General features: G+C 48.1%; 9 protein-coding genes across 9 annotated transcripts; 6 read left to right on the forward strand and 3 right to left on the reverse strand.

Annotated features, from left to right (window-relative positions):
* Window positions 1-543: 543 nt before the first annotated feature.
* Window positions 544-1,347, forward strand: N7516_008968 (FHA domain-containing protein; the record flags this gene model as incomplete). The annotated part of the gene is made up of 1 exon (XM_057221687.1): window positions 544-1,347. One exon carries the CDS (start codon window positions 544-546, stop codon window positions 1,345-1,347), a length of 804 nt encoding a protein of 267 aa, XP_057071959.1.
* Window positions 1,348-1,433: 86 nt separating this feature from the next.
* N7516_008969 (uncharacterized protein) lies at window positions 1,434-2,151 on the forward strand (the record flags this gene model as incomplete). The annotated part of the gene is made up of 2 exons (XM_057221688.1): window positions 1,434-2,066; window positions 2,125-2,151. 2 exons carry the CDS (start codon window positions 1,434-1,436, stop codon window positions 2,149-2,151), a joined length of 660 nt encoding a protein of 219 aa, XP_057071960.1.
* A 1,264-nt stretch (window positions 2,152-3,415) lies between these two features.
* Window positions 3,416-3,700, forward strand: N7516_008970 (uncharacterized protein; the record flags this gene model as incomplete). The annotated part of the gene is made up of 1 exon (XM_057221689.1): window positions 3,416-3,700. One exon carries the CDS (start codon window positions 3,416-3,418, stop codon window positions 3,698-3,700), a length of 285 nt encoding a protein of 94 aa, XP_057071961.1.
* Window positions 3,701-4,204: 504 nt separating this feature from the next.
* N7516_008971 (regulator of nonsense transcripts 2) lies at window positions 4,205-7,965 on the forward strand (the record flags this gene model as incomplete). Its single annotated transcript, XM_057221690.1, has 6 exons — window positions 4,205-4,223; window positions 4,284-4,328; window positions 4,409-7,227; window positions 7,288-7,605; window positions 7,660-7,801; window positions 7,856-7,965. The coding sequence occupies 6 exons, from the start codon at window positions 4,205-4,207 to the stop codon at window positions 7,963-7,965; spliced, it is 3,453 nt and encodes a 1,150-aa protein (XP_057071962.1).
* Window positions 7,966-8,777: 812 nt separating this feature from the next.
* On the forward strand, window positions 8,778-9,769 carry N7516_008972 (SDR family oxidoreductase; the record flags this gene model as incomplete). Its single annotated transcript, XM_057221691.1, has 3 exons — window positions 8,778-8,822; window positions 8,885-9,486; window positions 9,547-9,769. 3 exons carry the CDS (start codon window positions 8,778-8,780, stop codon window positions 9,767-9,769), a joined length of 870 nt encoding a protein of 289 aa, XP_057071963.1.
* Window positions 9,770-10,617: 848 nt separating this feature from the next.
* N7516_008973 (uncharacterized protein) lies at window positions 10,618-12,279 on the reverse strand (the record flags this gene model as incomplete). Its single annotated transcript, XM_057221692.1, has 5 exons — window positions 10,618-10,833; window positions 10,902-11,215; window positions 11,279-11,996; window positions 12,058-12,207; window positions 12,277-12,279. The coding sequence occupies 5 exons, from the start codon at window positions 12,277-12,279 to the stop codon at window positions 10,618-10,620; spliced, it is 1,401 nt and encodes a 466-aa protein (XP_057071964.1).
* A 379-nt stretch (window positions 12,280-12,658) lies between these two features.
* Window positions 12,659-13,761, forward strand: N7516_008974 (fungal specific transcription factor domain-containing protein; the record flags this gene model as incomplete). The annotated part of the gene is made up of 3 exons (XM_057221693.1): window positions 12,659-12,743; window positions 12,873-12,933; window positions 12,987-13,761. 3 exons carry the CDS (start codon window positions 12,659-12,661, stop codon window positions 13,759-13,761), a joined length of 921 nt encoding a protein of 306 aa, XP_057071965.1.
* Window positions 13,762-15,352: 1,591 nt separating this feature from the next.
* Window positions 15,353-17,951, reverse strand: N7516_008975 (potassium ion transporter; the record flags this gene model as incomplete). The annotated part of the gene is made up of 10 exons (XM_057221694.1): window positions 15,353-15,566; window positions 15,620-15,663; window positions 15,713-16,427; window positions 16,491-16,899; window positions 16,971-17,021; window positions 17,075-17,229; window positions 17,298-17,475; window positions 17,553-17,689; window positions 17,744-17,864; window positions 17,915-17,951. 10 exons carry the CDS (start codon window positions 17,949-17,951, stop codon window positions 15,353-15,355), a joined length of 2,061 nt encoding a protein of 686 aa, XP_057071966.1.
* Window positions 17,952-18,841: 890 nt separating this feature from the next.
* N7516_008976 (uncharacterized protein) lies at window positions 18,842-19,870 on the reverse strand (the record flags this gene model as incomplete). The annotated part of the gene is made up of 1 exon (XM_057221695.1): window positions 18,842-19,870. The coding sequence occupies one exon, from the start codon at window positions 19,868-19,870 to the stop codon at window positions 18,842-18,844; it is 1,029 nt and encodes a 342-aa protein (XP_057071967.1).
* Between the last annotated feature and the right edge of the window lie 1,008 nt (window positions 19,871-20,878).

The raw sequence follows: 20,878 nt of genomic DNA on the forward strand, positions 1-20,878 counted from the left end.
TTCCTGACACATCCCTAAACCCGGTTTACTGTCTCGCGTGGGGTCACGTGTTTTGAGACGCGGACGCGCCGCAGTGTATAAGAATTGACCGCACGAATTTAAGAGGAAACAAACCTTTAATTCGCGCCTTTTCACGTTTTCGTCTCTCAATTTACAAATCACTATTTGTACAATACCTAAAGGTAACAATTGAAATCGCGAATCTGTAGTGGAGCGTGGTTGGCGCCTATTGAACGCGTCTCGGACTGTAAGCGTGCATTTCCGCGCAGGACGAGACCCTCCGCCCCAGTGCATTCCACCACCACACACCCTTTCGACCTTTTTCTTCAATGCTTCTCCTCCTTACTCCTTGACCAATTTCTTTCCTCCCACCACACCCTTTTCTCTCTAGGGGAGAGGCCTTGACGTCTTTCTCTTCTTTAAAATTCCCTAGGGTCCTCTCTGTGTTCGTATAACACGCGGAGACGCGGGTCCTCGACCTCGACTCAGGTTTTTCTTTTCGTGAGTAAGAGTGCTCGTTCGACTTCGTCCCACCTTTTTACTATGGAGTCCTCTCCGTTGAAGAGCCGAGTTGGCTCGATCTTGGGCGTCAAACGTCCTGCAACCCTACTACCTGCCTTTGAGCCGAGCTCGTCGCCCTCCCTTCCTCGGCCTCAAAAGCGTGTAGCACGCGAACCAGATGTCTCGACGTATCCCACCCCGGTCCCGACCTCGTCGACCCATATCATGTCCTCTTCGCCTCCTCCTCCTGGCGTCGCTGCCTCCCGACCCGCCATCCCACGGTCCTTCTCTGCTGCCCTCGAACGTGCGCCCTTGTCTGCTGTACCGGCGATAATGTTATTGGAGAGTGGGGAGCCTATTCTGATGGGCAGATCCAGTGTCTCATGCCATCACCAGCTCGCTGCTAGTCGCATGATCTCTCGTGTTCATGTCAAGGCTACATATAAGCCGGCTCCGAACCCATTCGATCGGGATAGGGTCGAAATCGTGTGCATGGGATGGAATGGGATAAAGATTCACTGCCAAGGGAGGAAATATGACCTGGCCAAAGGCAAGACCTTTACCTCGGACATTAAAGATGCAGATATCATGATAGATGTTCATGAGGCTCGTGTTCTGGTCCAATGGCCTCGCAGCGAACGAAGGGACTGCCCGTCTACCGACTCGGAACAGACCAGTGACGAAGCAACACCGACTCAGCGACGCCAATCCCGTCGAGAGCTGCAGGAAAGTCCGCTCCTGGATCGCCAGCGTCTGGCATCGCCTGTCTCCCCTTCGCCTGCTGTTCAGCATGCCATCCCCCATCCTCGCCAATTTTCACTCCTTCTCGTTCTCGTGCTCCAGTAGTGGTATTTGAGGATGAGCCCTCTCCACTGAAGCGTCACAACACTGTCACTGGGGTGATATCCCAAAGTGCCCGTCGTGCTACTGCTATGCTTCACACTTCAAGGGCAAGCGATTTGAGTGATCTGAGTAGATCTGAAGAGTTCTCCGATAATGACGAAGAGAATGATCCTATCATCCACTCCTTCGGGCCATTCGGAGAGAACCTTCTTCCTCGTATGGCTTCTTTCCGGGCGGGTGATTCCCCCGTTCAGACTGCTCGTTCTCCTCGCAGCCTGCTGCCCGCCCAACCTCTTCAGCCTACCCGGTCCCCTAGACAGCCAGCCACCATCCACGAGGATAAGGAATCTGAGACTCCCGAAGCCAAGCCCCAGTACACCGACGAACGGTCTGAGAAAGTCCGCAACCACGCTGCCAATCAACTCGCCTTCTCCCGGCTGTCCTCCACGCCCTTCTCCACCATCTTGAACAACCTCCCTCCCGCGTATTGGAAGTCCGGTCACGAGTACCCCACTGGCCTCTCCAGGTCTGATATCCGCAACATTCTCGAATCAACCAAGTTTATTGGCAGAGTTGCCCGTGAAGGCAAGGATGCCGCTGGCAAGCCACTTGAGAGTGAGTATTACTACGTTCCCGATGAGGATGACGATGTTATGCGGCGGTCTGCTGTGGTGGATGATCTTCGGAAGCCTGGCCTGCGCAATTGTCGGAAGCAGCACAAGGTTAGTACACCCATGCCCCCTATATAATGTACCTGGACCCTCACTGACTTATTTCCAGCAATACTTCTGGCGCAAGCCCAAATGAATCATTGACCGAAAAAGTTCCTATGTCTTTCCGCTCTCGGATGGACTTTCTCGTACATATTTCCAGTGATTCTTGGTCTCCCTGGCTGCTAGGGAGACTCGCATAGCGTGGCGTGAGGCATACCCTGATTTTAATTCGTCATTATCAACATCCTTGTTTTTTTTTTTTTTTGTGTTTTGTTTCTGTTGTTTCTTATTTCCTCGTTATAGCATCGACGTGTACGATTTTCTGGTCTCCAAAAAGCACGTGTATATCGTTTGGTTTGGACCTTGGATATCCCATGTTGAGGTTCAACGCGTCATGTTTATTTTGGCCATCATTGGCCGTTTTGTTTGCCCTAGAGATCAGTTATTCTGGTACTGACTCTCATGTGTTGGGTGTCTCTTTGGAGAGATGCTTGGCCAGCTGACCCTTAGTGTCTCCTGACACTATTCGAGCCATGTGCGTTTCGCGGACTATGTATCCTATTCCTGCTTTTGCCTCGTTGGTTTTGCCATTTTGTCAGTCTGCTTTCCAATGGTTGAACGCACTCACGACTTGTATGTTAGCTAGTCAATTTCAATATATTTGTTCGAATGTGTTGTATGGAATGACGGTGTAGTACCTAGACAGTCTTCATGTCTCTTACCAGTTAGCAGAAATGAATGAAATCTGCTTGACAATTAGCATTGTAATCATAATCAGTCATGCTGTGAGCATATTGGGCTCATTTAGTCAAAAGCATTCAACTCGCCTAGATGCAAGGTGATACAGCAAATGCTTGTTGCAGGGTTTTGCCATTGCTGTCTCGATATCCAACGATATCCAACCTTGATGTACAAACGCAACCTTGGACAAACTCTAGAATGCTAGCTTTGCTATCATTGTGTTAGGGGGATTGATGATGCTCTTTTGTAACCTTACCATATAACTTGTTCTACTCCTGGAGATAGCCTGATGTCTTCGCCACCCGCACGTCATACCCACCTCCTCCGCCCGAACGCAGATGAACTACTTCCTTGTGCCTAGTGGGAGGTTCTCCTCACAACGTATCATCTGTGAAAATTCCACTAGGATCTCACTCATTGCCACATCACACAATTGGATTTTGAATATCCACTGAAGAGGTATAAAAAGACAAGCCGATGAGCTGTGAACACCATCACAGATTCACAATATCTTTTAATCCTTTTCTACAATACTTGAAGCTAGCTCCAAACGAGTAGCTGGAAAGCATCATACCTCCCCCAATCTGGATCTTACTCATCCGCCTACATCACTCAGAATGGCATCGAACAATCACAATGATAACCAGGGCCAAATCCCGAATACTGGCAAAGAACACACCATCATTCTTCCCTTCGCCCAGAATGCTAATTCTTCAAACGATACCACTGGGTCATTGGGTCTCAATCGAGGAGACACATCTCTGGAGAAGTCATGGAAGCCGACTTTTAATCGTCAACATAGCTGGAGTAACGAGGACCGTAAGCACCAGCTGCAAGAACGACTGCACGGGTCGGAGAAGGGAAAAGAGATGGGATTCACAGAGGCGCATAGTGGGGATTAGAATGGGTTGAAACAGCATTTAGTACTGCGATGATCGTCCTTGGATGCAGGGTTATAGCACATGGTGGGACCTTGGGAAGTGGGTAGTGGGGGGTTTTGAGGGCAATGAATGATGGAGTTGTAAGTAAGTTGAGAATGACTAAAGGGGTTAAAAGGTTAAAATTAAAATTGAACTTGGATTTGAAATTAAAAGAATGACAACAAGAGACAGGATCTCATTAGATGGAAGTAACTGAGTTGGAGTACAAGAAGAAGTTGTCGGGTGGATAAATGGATAAGCAAATAAAAGTCCGCCTTCACCTCCGCTCCGCCTTGGGACCTTACCAAAGACCTTTAGACCTTCAGACCTTCAACCTGCTCTCATAGCTTCTCTTCACTTCAAAGCTTTGAGCTTGACCTGTTCTCCTATCTTCTCTTTTCCCCCAATGTGGCATTCACGTCACTTATGCGCTTTCCTCTCGGACATTCAGAAAGGACCCCACGATTGAGCCTGTGATACATAGCCATGGATCGCCAACGTAAAAGTACGGTCTACTGCACTTCACCTTGGAGATATTAACTGACGTTTGACTATTTTATTGCAGGGGAGCTTCGCGACCTGAACGAGCGAGCCTGGGCAGGCGAATCTGGTAAAATCCCATCTGCCTCCCTTTATGACGAAATATCATTGCAGCCCACTTTCGAGGTGATTCTAACAATTTGCAACCAGATGTATTCTCCACTAGCAAGTCCCTAGACTCAGCGCTCAAAAAGAACACTGCCTTCATCAAACGTCTACGCACTGGCATTAGTGCCTCCGCCCTTTCCACTTTCCTTGCTGATATCAGCACCCTCTCGCTCCACAAGTACCTTTCCGAGATCATTTCTGCCTGCTACGAAGGCCTCTGCAAGCTCAAATCCCCTGGAGAAATTGCCGCTGGAGTGGAGGTTGTTAGTACGCTGCATCAGCGCTTCGGGCCTTGGGAATTTACACGGCAGATCGGCTGGCTGCTCGGCCGGGGACTGAGCACACCGGATAAAGCGCAGCTTAAGGCGCTCAGCCAGGAGATCCGCGAACGCGAAGAGAAAGAACGTCTGTCTCGGCACCGTGTCCTTCTCCGCGTTGTTACAGAGCTTTGGCTGGTAAATGTGTTGAAGACCCTCGATGACGTCGAGCGACCCGAGGAACTGGGGGCGAAGGGCAAAGAGGGTGCAGTTGGGATCGGGAACAAGCCGTCCGATGCGCCGCCGAAAGCCAAGACTCCCGCAGCGGGTGCGAAGGACCAGGATAAACAGGCAGACCCCTTCCCATTGGAGGTTCTGAAGGAATTGCTCGGTCATGACCGTGACCATACGAACCTGCCTCTTGCAGTCTTGTTTGTGAAGAGTTTCAGCTGGGATATCGTCGGCTCAAAGCTTGCCGAAGATGGCAGAAAAACCGTCGAGGCGGATGGCGCCACTACGACTTCTGGCGCGGACGACCAGACTACGGATACCAATGGAGATGCCCAACCGGAGACCGATCTGCCCCTGACCCCGGAGAAGACTCAGCAGCGGTTTAGAAATATTTTGAACCGGTACCTTGAGGATGTCAAGGCTCACGTGGTTCGAGATCAGAGAGCGCTGGCACAGCAAAACCGCCGAAATGCCGAAGCATACGTGAAGAGCGGCGAGATCTTTGAGGACCGCCAGGCTAATTTCGAGAAGCAGTCCAAGGTCCTCGAGAAGCTCGTGGCCAATACTCAGGTCCTGTGTGAGGCTTTGGGAACCGACATGCCTGATCTAGCCGAGAAGGAACCCACCGATCCTTCTGCTAGTGGTGGCATTGGCCTTGTGAAGACCACTGATTACCTACGAGGCCAAGGCGAAGGTGCCGGGATTTGGGAAGACGAGGAGGAAAGACGCTTCTACGAGAATCTGGTCGATCTCAAGGGCAAGGTGCCTGCGGTCTTGCTCGAGGATGGCAAAAAGAAGAAGAGCGAAGGCGAAGAGTCAGGTAAAAGGAAACCAGATGGCGAAACCGCAGACCCTGAAGCTTTGGACGAGAAGTCTGCTGCGGAGGCTGATGACCAGTCAACTGCCATTGCCAGCAAGACTGTGGGTGCGCAGGTGGACTCCCTTCTCGCCAAGCTCCCCGAGTTGCAAACCAAGGATCAAGTCGACCAGTTTGCTCTCGATTTCTGCTGGGTCAACTCTAAAGCATCACGAAACAGGCTAGTCAAAGCCGTATCGGACATCCCCAAGGGTCGCATTGATCTTTTGCCTCTATATTCTCGCTTGGTGGCAACGCTTGGACAGTACCTGCCAGATATTCCACAGGGACTGACCACATACCTGGACGAAGAGTTCCGAAGTCTGCAGCGGCGTAAGTCCAAGGAATTCCTCGGTCAAGTACGCATGAGCAATGTTCGCTATCTAGCTGAGTTGACCAAGTTTGGTGTCGTTCCGGAGCATATCATTTTCCATTGCTTCAAGGTTTCGCTTGACGAATTTTCGCGCATGAACATTGAAATTATCGGTCATTTGCTAGAGAACTGCGGCCGTTACCTTCTGCGCAACCCCGAGTCATCACCCCGGATGGCTTCTTTCCTCGAGACCCTGAGTCGGAAGAAGACCGTGCAACATCTGGCCCAGCAGGAGCGGATGGTTATCGAAAATGCCATCTACTACGTTGATCCGCCACCACGTCCGGCTATTCAGCAGAAGGAACGTACGCCCATGGAGCAGTACATCCGCCGACTAATCTACTTGGATATGAACAAGCGAAATTACACCAAGATCTTGAAATCCGTCCGCAAACTTCACTGGGAAGAACGGGAGGTCGTCGAGATTCTGGAACGCGTGTTCAGCAAACCCGTCAAGGTGAAATATGGCAGCATTCACCTTTTGGCAATTCTTGTCAGTGCTTTGTACCGGTACCACCAGGATTTCGTGATCGGCATCGTCGACAACGTGCTGGAGCAGGTCACGCTTGGCCTCGAGCAGAACGATTTCAAGTTTAACCAGAAACGCATTGCTGAAATCAAATATCTAGGTGAGCTCTACAACTACAAGATGATCGATTCCCCCGTGATCTTCGATACATTGTACCGCATTATCACATTTGGCCATGAAGGTGGTACCCCGGCCCCTGGAAAAATCAGTATGCTGGACCTGCCGGACGACTACTTCCGTTTGCGGTTGGCGTGCACTCTTCTTGATACTTGTGGCCACTGCTTCGACCGTGGCTCGGCCAAGAAGAAGTTGGATTTCTTCCTTGCGTTCTTCCAGTACTACTTATTTACCAAAGATCCCTTGCCCATGGATGTCGACTTCCTTGTCCAGGATACGTATCACTGTATTCGCCCGCAGTGGAAGCTTGCCACCGATGGTGAAGAAGCGACTCGGATTTTCAGCGAAGCCGTTGCCCTGAACTACAATGTGCCGGACTCCGAGAGACCGGTTGAAGCTGATGAAGAAGATGCGGAGAGCAGCTCTTCTGATGAGGACCTGGAGGAGGATGCTATCCCCGAAATAGACGAAGACCAGGAATCCAGCGACGAGGCCGAAGTAGGTCCCCCATCTTGTCTCCATGAAGTACGACCCATTAACCCGTTTCCCCCGTCGAAGGCGTCTGGACCCAACCCGGAGGCAAACGACGACAGTGATAGCGAGTCTGAGGACGAACAAATTGTTGTCACTAGACAGGAAGAGGAGCGAGACCCAGTAACCGAGGCTGAATTTGATCGAGAATTCGAAAAGATGATGGCCGAGAGCATGGACTCGAGACGGTTCGAACGTAAAACCGTCTTTGATATCCCTCTTCCCATGAAACGTCTTCGCGAAAACATGCCCAGCGATTCTAGCCCTGAGCCAGTGCCGATGGAACCAGTTGCGCCCAAGACAATGGCCTTTTCCCTAATGACAAAGAAGGGAAACAAGCAACAGGTAGAATTCTTCATCCACATCCGAAATATTATTTACATTGCTAATCATGTTTAGACCCGCACCATCGATCTCCCATCGGACTCGACCTTTGCTATTGCCATGCGGAGCCAGCAACAAGCCGATCGGGAAGAACAGCAGCGCATCAAGAACCTGGTCCTGAACTACGAGGCGTCGACCGAACCCGAACCCACCGAGAGTGAGCAATATCCCCTGGTTAACCGGCAGAACTTCCAACTGAGATATCCCAAAGCAGCAACCCAAGAAAAGCGCACCCCTACTGGCCAGCGAATGGACAAAGCCGGCGCGAACCGGTCCGCCTTCCGTTCCCGCAAGCTCCAGCTCAGCGACGTCAATTGGTAATGAATGCTGCTACTATCTGGACCGAGGTCCATATTCCATATCCTCACTTTGACACAGCAGCCAGCGCCTTTCTTCTGGAAGGTTGCCATCCCATCATGGAACAATTTCCTCTCTGCACTGCCTAGTGTGAAAAAAACTCTTGGTTCAACCCAATGAGCTTATCTATGGTATACGCCGCACACAACGCGAGTGTGCAATGCCGTATGAGTATGACCAGGGACCCGTTCTTGCTAATGGAATCTACCTCGTCGGGAATGCCACCGAAATGGATGCACGCACCCCTGTTGCTGTTCGGGATTCTTCTTTTATCACTTTCCCGTCCTGAATTGGACAGAGAGCTTGAGGTTCCTCATCCCCGCATACAGAATCCCGAAGTCCGGTATGGTCGTCAATCATCAATCATGGGGCTCAAGTATCAGACATCACCCATTTTGGCTGCCCTCTTGTGAAGACCGTACCATATTCAATTTAGGGGGATGGGTGAAATAGATCAGAGAATTAGAGAATCAATCAGACTGGATGGATACACAAATATGAATTTTATGCCGTGGATGTACCTCGTAGACACAATCTCTATTGTTTAGCGGTAGTAATCAATGTAACGGATTTCTTTTTGTGCCAAGTAAATGAGACACAAAGATGGGATAGTTAGTTTGCACGAAGTAAAAGTCAGGGGCTCAGGATCGTCTCGCGCTAACATCCACTACAATATAATAACTGTCGATGACCCCGGTATTTTCTCCTTCTTTTTCTCTCTCGAAGTAGTTCTTTCCCCATTAACTGCCAAACACTATCACGTCTCCCCTCATATTATGAGCTCACAAGAAAACCGGGTGGCCATCGTCGCAGGGGCCACTGTCAGTAAAACGTAACCGATTACACATGGCCTGTTATCAGTCACTAACCAGAGATATTACAGTCTGGGATAGGTATTGACCTCGCCAAGGACCTCATCGCAAAAGGATGGAAAGTCGCATGCGTAGGTCGGCGCCACGAGGCCGGTGAAGCCCTCCTGAAGGATCTGCCGCAGGACAGAGCGCGCTTCTTTGCCGCAGATGTCTCCAACTACGACGAGTACGCACGTGTATTCACCAAAGTGCATGAGCTCTGGGGTCGTATTGATGCGTTATGTGCCAATGCCGGTATTGTCGATATGTCCTCCATCTACATCTACGACTCGAAGAACAACAGCGTCGACAACATCCCTCCAGCACCAGATCTGTCCGTTGTGGACATCAACTACAAAGGCATTGTGTATGGCACCCAGTTGGCAATCCATTTCATGCGCCATAACCCCCAGCCCGGTGGTCGCATTGTCGTCACGGGTAGTATTGGCGGGATCTTCCCCCACAAATCGTATCCAGTATACTGTGGCTCCAAGGCTGCAGTGAACCACTTCATACGGGGCGTTGCTCCGTTGCTAAAGCAAAAGGAGAATATTTTTATCAATTGCGTGATGCCGGGGATTGTGAGCACGCCCATTGTGCCACCCGAGATGATTCGCGCCGTCACTCCTGAATGGTAAAATTTTGTGTCGCCTTCGAGAATCGGTGCAGAATACTGACATCATGTTGGATTTAGTCTTACCCCTGTGCAGACCATTCTCAAAGGTTATGAAACCTTTTTAGAAGACTCGACAGGCATGGCGGGTGAGCTATTAGAGTGCTCAGCCGACAAGCTGATCTACTACCAGTTGCCCGAACCAGGAAATGGCCATATCACAAAGCGGGCTGTCACAGTATGGGAGCCACTATTCCGCATCATGCACGGTGAAGATTCGAACCTGCCGGACGCCATTCCGTGAGCATATTGGAGGATTTAACTTCAACCCGAGACCACCGTTGCCTTGATTGGCTAGCGTCTTGAAAAAAAAGTACAGATATCTCCACCACCAGAACGGTCTGCGATGATCTTTACCTTTTGCTGCTAAGATGCAGGTTGGATCCCCAACGTGGGAGCTTACGGGCCATTCTAGGGATCATCGTCACCTAACTCTCTCATTGGCTAGTGCCTTACACCTTCTTGAAATAAGGCACATTAATTCCAACTTCTCTTTTACATACACTGACATCTTACTAGATTTTCTTTTTTAGATGTTCTTCTTAGGGTCTTTGTAGTTGTCTTTTTATATGTCTTTTTATATGTCTTTTTATATGTCTTTTTATATGTCTTTTTCATATATATATAAAGGCGGCAAAAACATAAACCATATAACTAGATCATGTTTCTATGTATAGGTATCATAAGAGATTTGAATAGCGTCAGGTACATATTATCTAAGGCATTAATATCATTGACCTGATAATCTAGGTATTTAGGCATTATAAGGCATCATCTAGGTTCAATATTACTAGTAACTACATCCAATGAGAGTTATGTGACAGTAATCCCTATAGTCGCCCGTAGGAGCTCCAGCGTCTTGGGTTTGACTTTTTAGAGTCGCTGATTTAAATATACTACAATATACGTGAGATTCAGAAACAAAGCTCAATTAGCAGTGCTTTAATGTTATCGTCCCCAGTCTGCCCACACTCATGGTTTGTGCATCACTTTTACCGCAAAGGTTGGATGAGAGGAGCGAAAAAGCAACAGAACTTAGTATATACACTCGGTAGAAGCTTCGTGGCCAGTACCGTATAACGGAGTAAGGCGTTAATCCGTACAGCATGAATCCAACATGAATGGATACTCCAGAACGGCATTTTCTACTACCTTAAAAGCATCATAGCCATAGAGCCACGGCTGAACTTGGGGACAAGTCCATTTGCTAGGGAAGGACCCTTGGATCTTCGATTTGCCGAGCTGCGATAGGAATATTTTATCTCGTGCTTCCTGCTCTGGGCCGTCTGCCATGTGAAAAGAGTCTCGCTATCATACAGCTGGTCAGAGAACGTGTTTTTATAGCTATGGATCAAGTCTCAGCGGTTAATAATTACCTGCTTGAAAGTTTCCTTGACGATAGCATCACCACGGGCTTTGCGCAAGTTTTCGTACATCTTCAAAGCTTTGGGTAATTGGTCTTTCGATCTCAAGTGACCCAAGATCAGACCTAAAACTGCACCATCCTCAACAGCTGAGTTAGCGCCCTGGGCTAGATATGGTAGCATTGGGTGACAAGAATCGCCACTGTAGAGGCCAAGGACAGTATGAGTTAGAAGAATTGCATCATCAGGAGCTGGGAGTAGACGGAATTGGTCGTACACAAAAACAAAGTTTGACTTCTCGTTGACCCAGGAAGGAAGTTCCTCCCCTAACATGAGCACAATTTGTTAGCTTCCAACTCATCACGGTATCGAGAAAGGTGCAAACAGACTATGCATCAACTTCCATTTGTCAACCTGGTCGACGACACTCAGAAATCTTCCAAGGAGGGGGTCCCAATCCTTGAAAAGTGCCTGCATTTCTTCGACTGAGCCAGAATCTCGACTGACTCCAGGAGGAAGATCGTCGGGGACGAGTAAGACGATGTTATACATCATACCACCGCGCAAAGAATAGCCCACAGCATGTGCCCCAGGCCCGATCCAAAAATGAACAGTCGGGTTGTTGACCCAGGATTTAAGCTCAGGGTCATCGAGCTGATCTAGGTCTAAGACGACCCGATATGCCAGATCCCCAGTCGGTCGAGGCATATCGTCAGTCCCAAGAAGATTTGAGCGGCACCGTGACCATAATCCATCTGCTGCGACTACGAGATCGCCCCTCATTGTGAGACCAGACTCAGCTGTCACGCTGGGCAAGTGGAAGTCAACACTAATAACCTTCTCCCCAAGTTTGAACTCAACACCTAGCCCTTTGGCTTTCTCGTATAGCGAGAGCTGCAGATCAACGCGATGTAAATCGATGAACGGAGCACCGTACTGGCTACGGATTTTCTTATCGAAGTTATCCTCTCTAGCAAGCACCTTTCCTGAGTAGCGGTGCACGATCAGAGCGCTGGGTTCGGCGGCACTGAGCCATAGTCTGTCAGGGAGCCCCCACCTCTGGAGGATGCGAGTGCAATTGGGAGTCACTTGCAACCCTGCGCCGACCTTTGCAATGGTTGGAAGTAAGTCTTATAACTAGGTTAATCAACGGGGGTAGTTGACTCACCTCGAGGAGTTCTTTGGCTGACTCAATTACCGTCACCCGGTGACCGGACAGGGAGATTGACACCGCTGCAGCGAGACCTGCAAGGCCTGCTCCGACAATAATGACATCTAGTTGAATGATTGATTTCTTCTGAATATCTGTAGAGTGAAGCTATCAAAGAGAGGCCAGTCAGAATGGAAAATCTCCTCGACTCAATTGCTAAAGCAGCTGCATACTAACCATTATTATGTAGAAGAACGATATTGAGAATTAAGAGAGAAACCTATCCTTCTATCAAAGAGATATATATACTATAATCTTCTCAATTAAAACCTGTCTTGGCCAGCAGCCGGAAAACCCGATATGTCGGCGTGTGGATGCTCCACATTCCCCGCCTTCTACTCTATTCCCTCGGCTTTTCCGGTGATGGGCCCTCGAGGATTATCCCCACAACTTGACGAGATGGAAGCGTGAACCATCAGAAGCTCTGTTCATCTGGAGTTAAGGTCGACATGTACGCAATCTCAATTTGTCATGCATCTTGAAAGACTTTGGTACGGCATTTATTAAGCTATCGTTTTGGCTGTCTGTTGCAGTCAACTCTCACGCGAATCGTATCAAAATGGAGGATCCGAACCATCAGCGTTTGGCGAGGAATCCAGGCCAGCGCACTCGGCGCCCTCGGGCAGCTCGTGCCTGCGATTACTGTAGGCAGAAAAAGTACAAATGCGATGAATTGTACCCCTGCTCTTACTGCAAAGGTTGGTCTTTACCATGATATTCAGCATTGCCCCCCCCCAAAGTAGCTTCAGGTCGTCAACTGACAGTTGTACAAGTTCGAGGTGTCGAATGTGTGTACAAGGGTCAGAATATGTCCAGGCTTCGGGTCACGCCAGAGTATGTTCTCGCCAACCCTGAGGTCTGTAATTTATCCTAATCCCTTTCCATAGCTACGTGAAGAAGCTTGAGACTCAGGTGAAGGATCTCTCTTCCCGCATCGAGGCCTATGAAGCAACAGGAGCGAAAACAATCAGCGGTAAACCGACAGGGACAACTTCCGGGATTTCTACTCTGGATCACGACCCTACACAGCATCCCGGGATCAACCACGATGATTATCCAATGCAAAGTCGCACATCGCCCTGGGAGAGTGGTCAACAAGAACTATCAGGTGTCAACTCACACACTCGAGATGTTGAGTTCTACGGCAGCTCATCTTCTGTGGCTCTTCTCTCTCAAATCCAGCGCACTGGGGATGAGTCTGAAGGAGGTGACGCGAGTTCTCTTCTTTCCACCTTGCACAATCCTGCCTTTGGGCCAGCAAAATTTGAAACAACTCGTAAAAGCTACAGGGAGATCGACTACCCAAATACTTCAAGCTGGTTCCCACAATGTCGTGGGTTTTTGGAGGCCTTCTTCACCACTATCCACTATGTCCACCCCATTCTCAACAAGCCTACCTTTTTGCAGCGTTGTGAGGTGCTGCGTTCTGGAAGCGAAGCTGATGGCCTGCAGCTTTCAAGTTTCACGGCTCTGTACTTTAGTGTTCTCTCTTTGGGTGCGCTCGTGGGTATAAGAGATGATGAGCCTATCGATGGCGTCGATAATCTGCAATGGAGCCGCAAATTCTTCGAGAAAGCCAAAGCCTGCTGCAACCAAATAGGAATGGTGACAGACCTTGAGATGACTCAATGTTACTTCATGCTTGTATATCTCTCCATTTAATATCGTCGCTGTCGCAGCTAACAACTTGCAGGCCAAGGTGTGCCAGAATGAGCTACATCCTCACTGTCAGTGGAAGTCTTCTGTAGTTTTACCTCCCGGCTTACTTACTATTGCCAGTGTCGTATATGTATGTCGGTCTTGCCATACGGACTGCCCTAGCCATGGGCATTAATCGAGAGCCTGCAACGAATGTAAAGAAATCCGCATATTTGCGAAAGGCAGAATCAAGAACATGGTGGTAAGTCTTTGGCTCATTTCTACTTCGTGTCAACATCCAATTCACTATGAACACTAACGTTTCCTAACAAGGGGCCTCTACTCTCTTGAAACGTGCGTTACCTTCCCCATAAATGCCTTGAGGCTACTCAACTGAGCTACTCCTTTAACTCTAATCGGCAGTGAAATATCCTTCGCCATGGGTAGACCAGACACCCTTGGGGCGGATATGCATCATAACCGGCGATTCCCAATAACAGAAAGCAGAGAGGTTGTCGATAACAGTGGCACCTGTGAGATGCTAGAACATCCCTCTTGTTCTATCATAAAATGCATGGTAGATTTGTCGAGAATCACGAAAGATATCTGCCAAAACATTTATCTCTCAGGTATAACAGTTCCGAGCGCAGTTCATTTGGCGTACCGAATTGAGAACAATCTCGAGCGGTGGGTCCAAACGCTCCCAGAGGAGATACGTCCAACAGAGCTGTCTGGCAGTTTACCTTCTTTGAGAAAAGCCAGGGATCATCAATGGATGAAGAGACAAAGATTGGTGCTGTCACTAAGTTCGTCAGCCGTCCTTGAGCCTCCTGCAGAGAAATATCTAATTAACTGAACATAGGATATTACAACTTGAGGATACTTCTCTTCGGATCTTTTCTTCTGAGATCCACAGCTCAAGATCGAGCATCAATTCCCGGGTCTCAAGAAGGGGTCCAAAAATGCCTGGACTCAGCCAAACATACCATCGATCTCATTTATCAGACGTATCAACATAGTGACTTTTTCAGAACATGGTATGTGCTGACCTCAATATTTTACTATCCAATACTGAACCAGCAATAGGTTCTATAACGTCACGTACACCGTTTTCGCTGCAAGCACCATCCTCATCTACCTTGCGCAAGAAGCAATTCCTACAGAGACCCAGCCCCTCTTGCGACTGATTGACATGGCTGTGGAGATTTTATTGATAATGGACGAATGTGCTTATGCTCTTGAAGCTGCAAAACTGCTATGTCGCGCCAAGGAGAAGGCGGAAGCAAGAGCCATAACAACTGATGTAGCAGCTATGGAGCCATTATTCTCGGACAGAGATGGAAGCGGACATCTGAATCATTATTGGGATCCGCTCAATCTTTTTGATGGGGATATTGACCCAAACCTTGCGTTTTCGTTTCTTGGCTTTGATGGAGCGAATACGATAATATAAGCGCGAGAACACTGCATTGACAGACGACCGCGTCGTATCCTCGTCCGAAATAAAGCCAACTTCAAGTTCTTTATCAGTCCCCAAATCCTTATATAATAGTAGAAAGATCCTAGCATAACATTGTCGTACAGAAATTTGCGAGCAAGGCTCATGAAGCTTCCTTCAGTCAAACTTGGTTTGAACCTTATCCCTCTCTGAGTGATCTTCTTCTAGGCGTTCGCCTGGGAGAACAATCGCACGGTCGAGCTTGTAGGGCAATCCACGGTGACGGCCTCGGATCATTATCACGCAAACGACAAACTTGCTGAAAACCGTAAACTCTCCAGATAGAGAGGTAGAAACGGTTGGAAACCCAAGACTAAGTCCAACATTGCCACTTCATCGAAATTAGTCAATGCAAAAGGAGTAAATACCGTATGGATAACTCACTATGCGGAGACAACTTCGAATAACACAGAAAATACAGAAAAGGCCTGAATGGATTAACTTTTATCATCGCCAAATTCGAGATCGATCACTTACTGGAATTGACGTATCTGCAATCTTACCGGCCTCGGCGACGCATATGCAAAAGCTGCCGAGAAAAATGTACCACAAGTCAAAGGTCAGTTGGTTCTGAATATGATTGATAATGTAAGACCGGCCGTTATGCTCGTCTGTGTTACCGTCAGTGGGATACACGCCCAGCGCCGTTTCTTCATAAACATTGGAGGCTCTGATGCTAATGGCAATTGGAAAAATTGCAATATACATCATGATCACCAAGCTGAATTGGACGGCTGGGCTCACATCAGCCAAGTTGAAAGTCGATGTACCCGTATGACGCGCCGATGCGGCTTGGAAAATAGCAGCGAGAACTCGAGGACCAGGGGCGAGATTATTCACGGCGGGATTGTTTAAGTCCAGCACAATAATGAGAATAACATCGATCGAGTTCATAAGGAACAAGATTCCGAAGAGAATCCATGTCGGCCCGCTTGGGAAAAGCAGCGTGTAACACCGCCGCGGATGATCGAGCAGGAATCTGAGTGGATCTTTAAGCGAGGATTTGGCCGGGCAAACTTTGTAGAAAATCCAGATAATAAGTCGAAGAAGACACGGGTAACAGGTGTTCCCGGCAAATGCAAGGAAACTCATAAGGATCATTGGGAAGGTCGCATCTTGAAACGAAATCATCGAATCTGGCGTTAGAGTAAAGCCAAGATTGTCAATCATCGTCTGAGCGGAGTAAAAGCCCCTATCGTGCGGTAAACGAAATAAGCCACTATATCGTGGGTTATGGTTGATGGAGCCGACTTACCACCAAACATTGCCTTGCCCACATTCAGCAAGGTAGTCACGGTATTTGGGATCCGCGTGCAGAATCCACCCCACAAGGCAGATTGCACCGAAGAGATGCAGACCAAAGAAATATCCAATGACAATTTTTAACAGGAGCTTCAAGCTTCGATATTCGATACCGCCGAGTGTTTCCCGATCTTTGGCAGACAGATTGTGGAACTGAGAGTTCCGGCCTATTGTAGCTTGTGTGGACATATTTGGCAAATCGAGCTGTTTTATGTCCTTCGGCTTTGTTGTTGGCACCACCCGGTCAGAGCTAGAAGAGCCCCCCAAAATAAACACGGAGGTTACTACCCGCTCAAGGGTGTGAGTACCAGACCGTATGCTTCTAGTAGTCGGTCGACGACTAAGGACTTTCTCGGTTCGTCCTTTTATGAACCAAGTTAGCGAAGTGATTAACTTAAAGTTAGGCTTGGGCGCCACTTTATCAGGGACATACCATCATCATCTTCATCATGAAGCCTTTCATCAATCTCGGAAAACGAGGCACCTGTATAGTATTCGTGAGAAACGGAGGAAGATATGAGGTATGTTTTTATATACCTCTTTCACGTCTCCACGGAGGCGGAATATACAGAGCTTTATCCTTATCGGAAGACGGCCGATGATCTTCAGCGAATGTAATGGCTGGTTTTGTCGGATTGATATTCACAACCGTTGCATCATCAGCTTTTTTGTCGTTCAATTCCAAGGAAACCCTGGTGTATGAGTTAGTACCCATTACGTTTGAGAGTCTGTTATGTTGCTCGATGGCATCGAAACCAACCTCGAAGATTTGTCTTGGGTCTCAACACGCGCGCCTTCTTTGCCAGAGTCGTCTATCTCGTGGCTGATAGATTGATTGTTTGGGGCTTCATCATGGTTGCCACTCAAACTTCTTTTGTGCTTTAACTGTGCCTCTGCGTCTTGTTCGGGGGGAGCCTCTGGCCTCAAAAGATGCGGGGCTATATTTTGGAGAAACAAGTTAGTTCTCAAGGATGGGCGTTGAGTAAGGAGGGGGCAGCGGTGGAAGACTTCTGACCGATTGCTTTGAAGCGCTTTTCAAACCATCGAACCCGAAATACAATTACGATGATGTTGACGAATCCCAAATTTCCTAGGATCGGAATGATATATATATATACCTGTTGGTAGGTCTTCAAAGATTTGACGTCGACACTTGACACCCATGGAAAGTCAGTCTTTGTTTGGCCGACTTATAGTTTTACTCACGTATTTAGACCCGACTCAGTCGAAGCGCTGGCTCCGAAAAAATAAGCGTCGATAGCTTTCAGATTACCATAAGGATAGATTATAACCAAGCTCAGAACACTGAGGGTGATAATCCACAGATCTGTAAAAAAGAATTAGAAGGGAATGTTGTGTAAACACCGATGGACGTACAATGCAGGACGAGAAAGTTTATCGGCGGCTTCCACATGGCACTAAACTGGCAGATTTGTTTCACGCAGAATTCCAAGGGGCCTGGCAAATTCCATTATATAGTCCCAGGCTTATCGTATTTTCCAAAATTCCCGCATACAACGTGGATTAGTCTGATAGAAGAACCGAGTGAGGGATTTGCTGGAGCAAATCAAGTTCGCCGCTTGCGGCTTGGCTATCACGGTTGGCGCGCTCTACGAGATCAAATAGTGAGGCTGAGCATCACTTGGAAAGACTTACTCCGTTTAGTTAAATCAGCTGCACAGATTGTATTTTTAATATTCTAGTGATATATCATTGGCCGAAGTGTCTTTCTCATGCACAGTCATATGCGCGCTAGGACAACCATCAGGCCAACCCGACCCTTTGATTGAATTAAAGGAAGAGCGGATCTTGCTATAGAAGCGAATCCTAGAGTATTTGGTAAAGCGACTGGGGACCAGAGAGAGAGAGAGAGAGAGAGAGAGAGAGAGAGAGAGAGAGAGAGAGAGAGAGAGAGAGAGAAATAGTCAATAACTAATTTCTACAAACGTGCAGCTACTTATGTAGGCAGCCAGGCAAATAATGCCTGATAAATCAGGTGTCAGTCAGTCCATTTCACTGCCGGAAGTAGACTTCCGCAGAACCTAACCTGATACGGGCAGTCGATTTGAGCCAAATCTGACAATGCTTATTACCATCACGCATTTGTCACAACGCTTCGTCCCCGGCAGTCAATGTGTTGGATATTCTTTAAACTGGCTACCCTAGCTGCCTATAGACTGGAAATAAGGATAGATGTTATTTATTCTATAAATAGTCTCACTGAGTCTATGCTGCTTTATACATGCGAAAGTCGGGCCCAATTCTAATGACCCAATCACTAAAACCCTTCCATCTGATATTCATCTAAGCCCATCTTCCGAGTACTGCCATTAGCCCTGCACCGAGGCAGAGTAGGGCAAATGCCGACAAGACAACCCGGATAGGGGCCCGACGGAAAGATGAACTGAACATGAACTCATGTGCAATCAATTCAACGAGGCCAGTGTAGATAAGTATACCAGCGGATATAGAGTCAAAAACACCGTTGACGATTAGCGTCGCCCGACCAGTGGGTGGATAGACATTGCGGACACCCAAGCCAACTGCAATGGCAACAGGGGTGGTCAGACTGTAAACAATCCCCAAGATGTAAGGCGTGGAGCTCTTGGACTCTGGCCACGGAATGGTGGCGAGACGAGCACCGAGTCCTAATCCCTCGAACGTCTGGTGGAATACCAACACAATATAGAGTGTGATAAATTCGGGACCAGACACTGCAAGTGTCAACCCAATGAAAATCGAATGAAAAACAATGCCGAATTCCAGAATGAAGATGCCGGTCAATTGAGCTGCATATTCTTCCGAAGATGTGAAGTCGCTTTTTTCCATCGCGGTATCGCAATGCTTGCGGGAATGGTCCAAACCATCCTTTACTGGCATGTCACTCATACCCTCGCCCATATCCTCGATGCCACGCTCATGACTCGAAGAGGAATGCGAATAACGCATGACCATCAATTCCACAAAGGACATAAAAACAATGGTAATGAGGATGATCCCTTCAACCCAGCAATACTCCGAGATCGGTCCAGTCAAACACTCATTCGTCAGAGCCTCCTCAGCAGGAGCGAGTAGATGGATAAAGGCCGTCGCAATGATGACACCAGAGCCAAAGTATTTGGCTATAAAATATGCCTGGGGTGGGATTCCGGCACCGCCAAAGCGTTTTGCTAGAACAGGAAAGACGGCGGCTATCATCGAACCGACCATGATGACAAAGATAGATGAAATGCGGAGGCCCATTCGACCATCATACTCGTTACCAGTGTCACAGGTATCGGCAGCATCGACGCCATTTCTTTTGAGGAGAGAGAGGAGTAGTTCGGTGGCCATCTTGACAAGGACCAATATTGTTTCCCGGGGAGGAAAAATGAAAATAGGGCTGAGTAACGAAAGTCGCAAAGTGAAAAGCTCTTGATCAAAGCGTCCTGTTGATGGGATACCTGAAAGTATTGAGATTCAACGGAGGGGGACAGGAAAGAAAGAAAATATACAACGGTCTTTCCAAGTCAAATTGGTTATACGCGCTTCAAATAAGAAGCTGGCAGTCCCCAAGGTCCCCAGAAGACGTGCAAGTTTGCATATTCTAACTGCGTGGGTCTAAAATTTGCGTTTGAAAGTTCTGTTACAATCCGTAAGTAGCAACCCCCAAGCAGCAGGATACATAGAAATATGTTGTAATATCAAATTCAAGTATTCCGTAGCCGAGCCACTAAACCTTATTTTGATACAGTAATACCATACATGTAATGGCGTAATAAACTTCCATATCTGGCAGGTACGGGTAACTATAAGATTTTGGCTTATTAACGACTCTTGGCACAACCGTCTTGTTCAACTTTCGGCATTGTTAATTGCGGGACTACCTATGTTGTAGGCCAAATATGCCGATACAGGTCCAGTCTACGGAGACCCTCAATCTACCTAAAATTCAACGTACCCGTACAGGTTGCAAACCATGCCGCAGAAGAGGCAAGCGAGTCAGTGTGGTTTCCCTATGTCCCTGGTTAGCCATATTCTGAACTTCTTCAGTGCGATCAGACAAAGCCCTGCTGCCAAGCCTGCGCAAGATTATCGCTGGACTGCAGTTATGGTGTCGATTTTAGTTTTCGAAATCTGAATGGTGCATCATTCCAGCAAGAGCTTACTACGGCTAAAAATACTTCACCTCGACCAGTGACGGATCTAAAGCCTAGCACACTAAGCGTCGCGTCAGGCACAAACGATATTGCTTTCCCGTTTCACTCGCTCGGCGGATTTTCTTCCGCGAAAATCCCGATAACTCCGAGTTCAGAAGACATCCATGAGGCTGGCTACTTCAACCATTTCCATAGACATGTC

This window comes from Penicillium verrucosum (assembly GCF_028828655.1).
Source record: "Penicillium verrucosum strain IBT 35672 chromosome Unknown utg000003l_segment0_segment0, whole genome shotgun sequence".
Classification (NCBI taxonomy): Eukaryota; Fungi; Ascomycota; class Eurotiomycetes; order Eurotiales; family Aspergillaceae; genus Penicillium; species Penicillium verrucosum.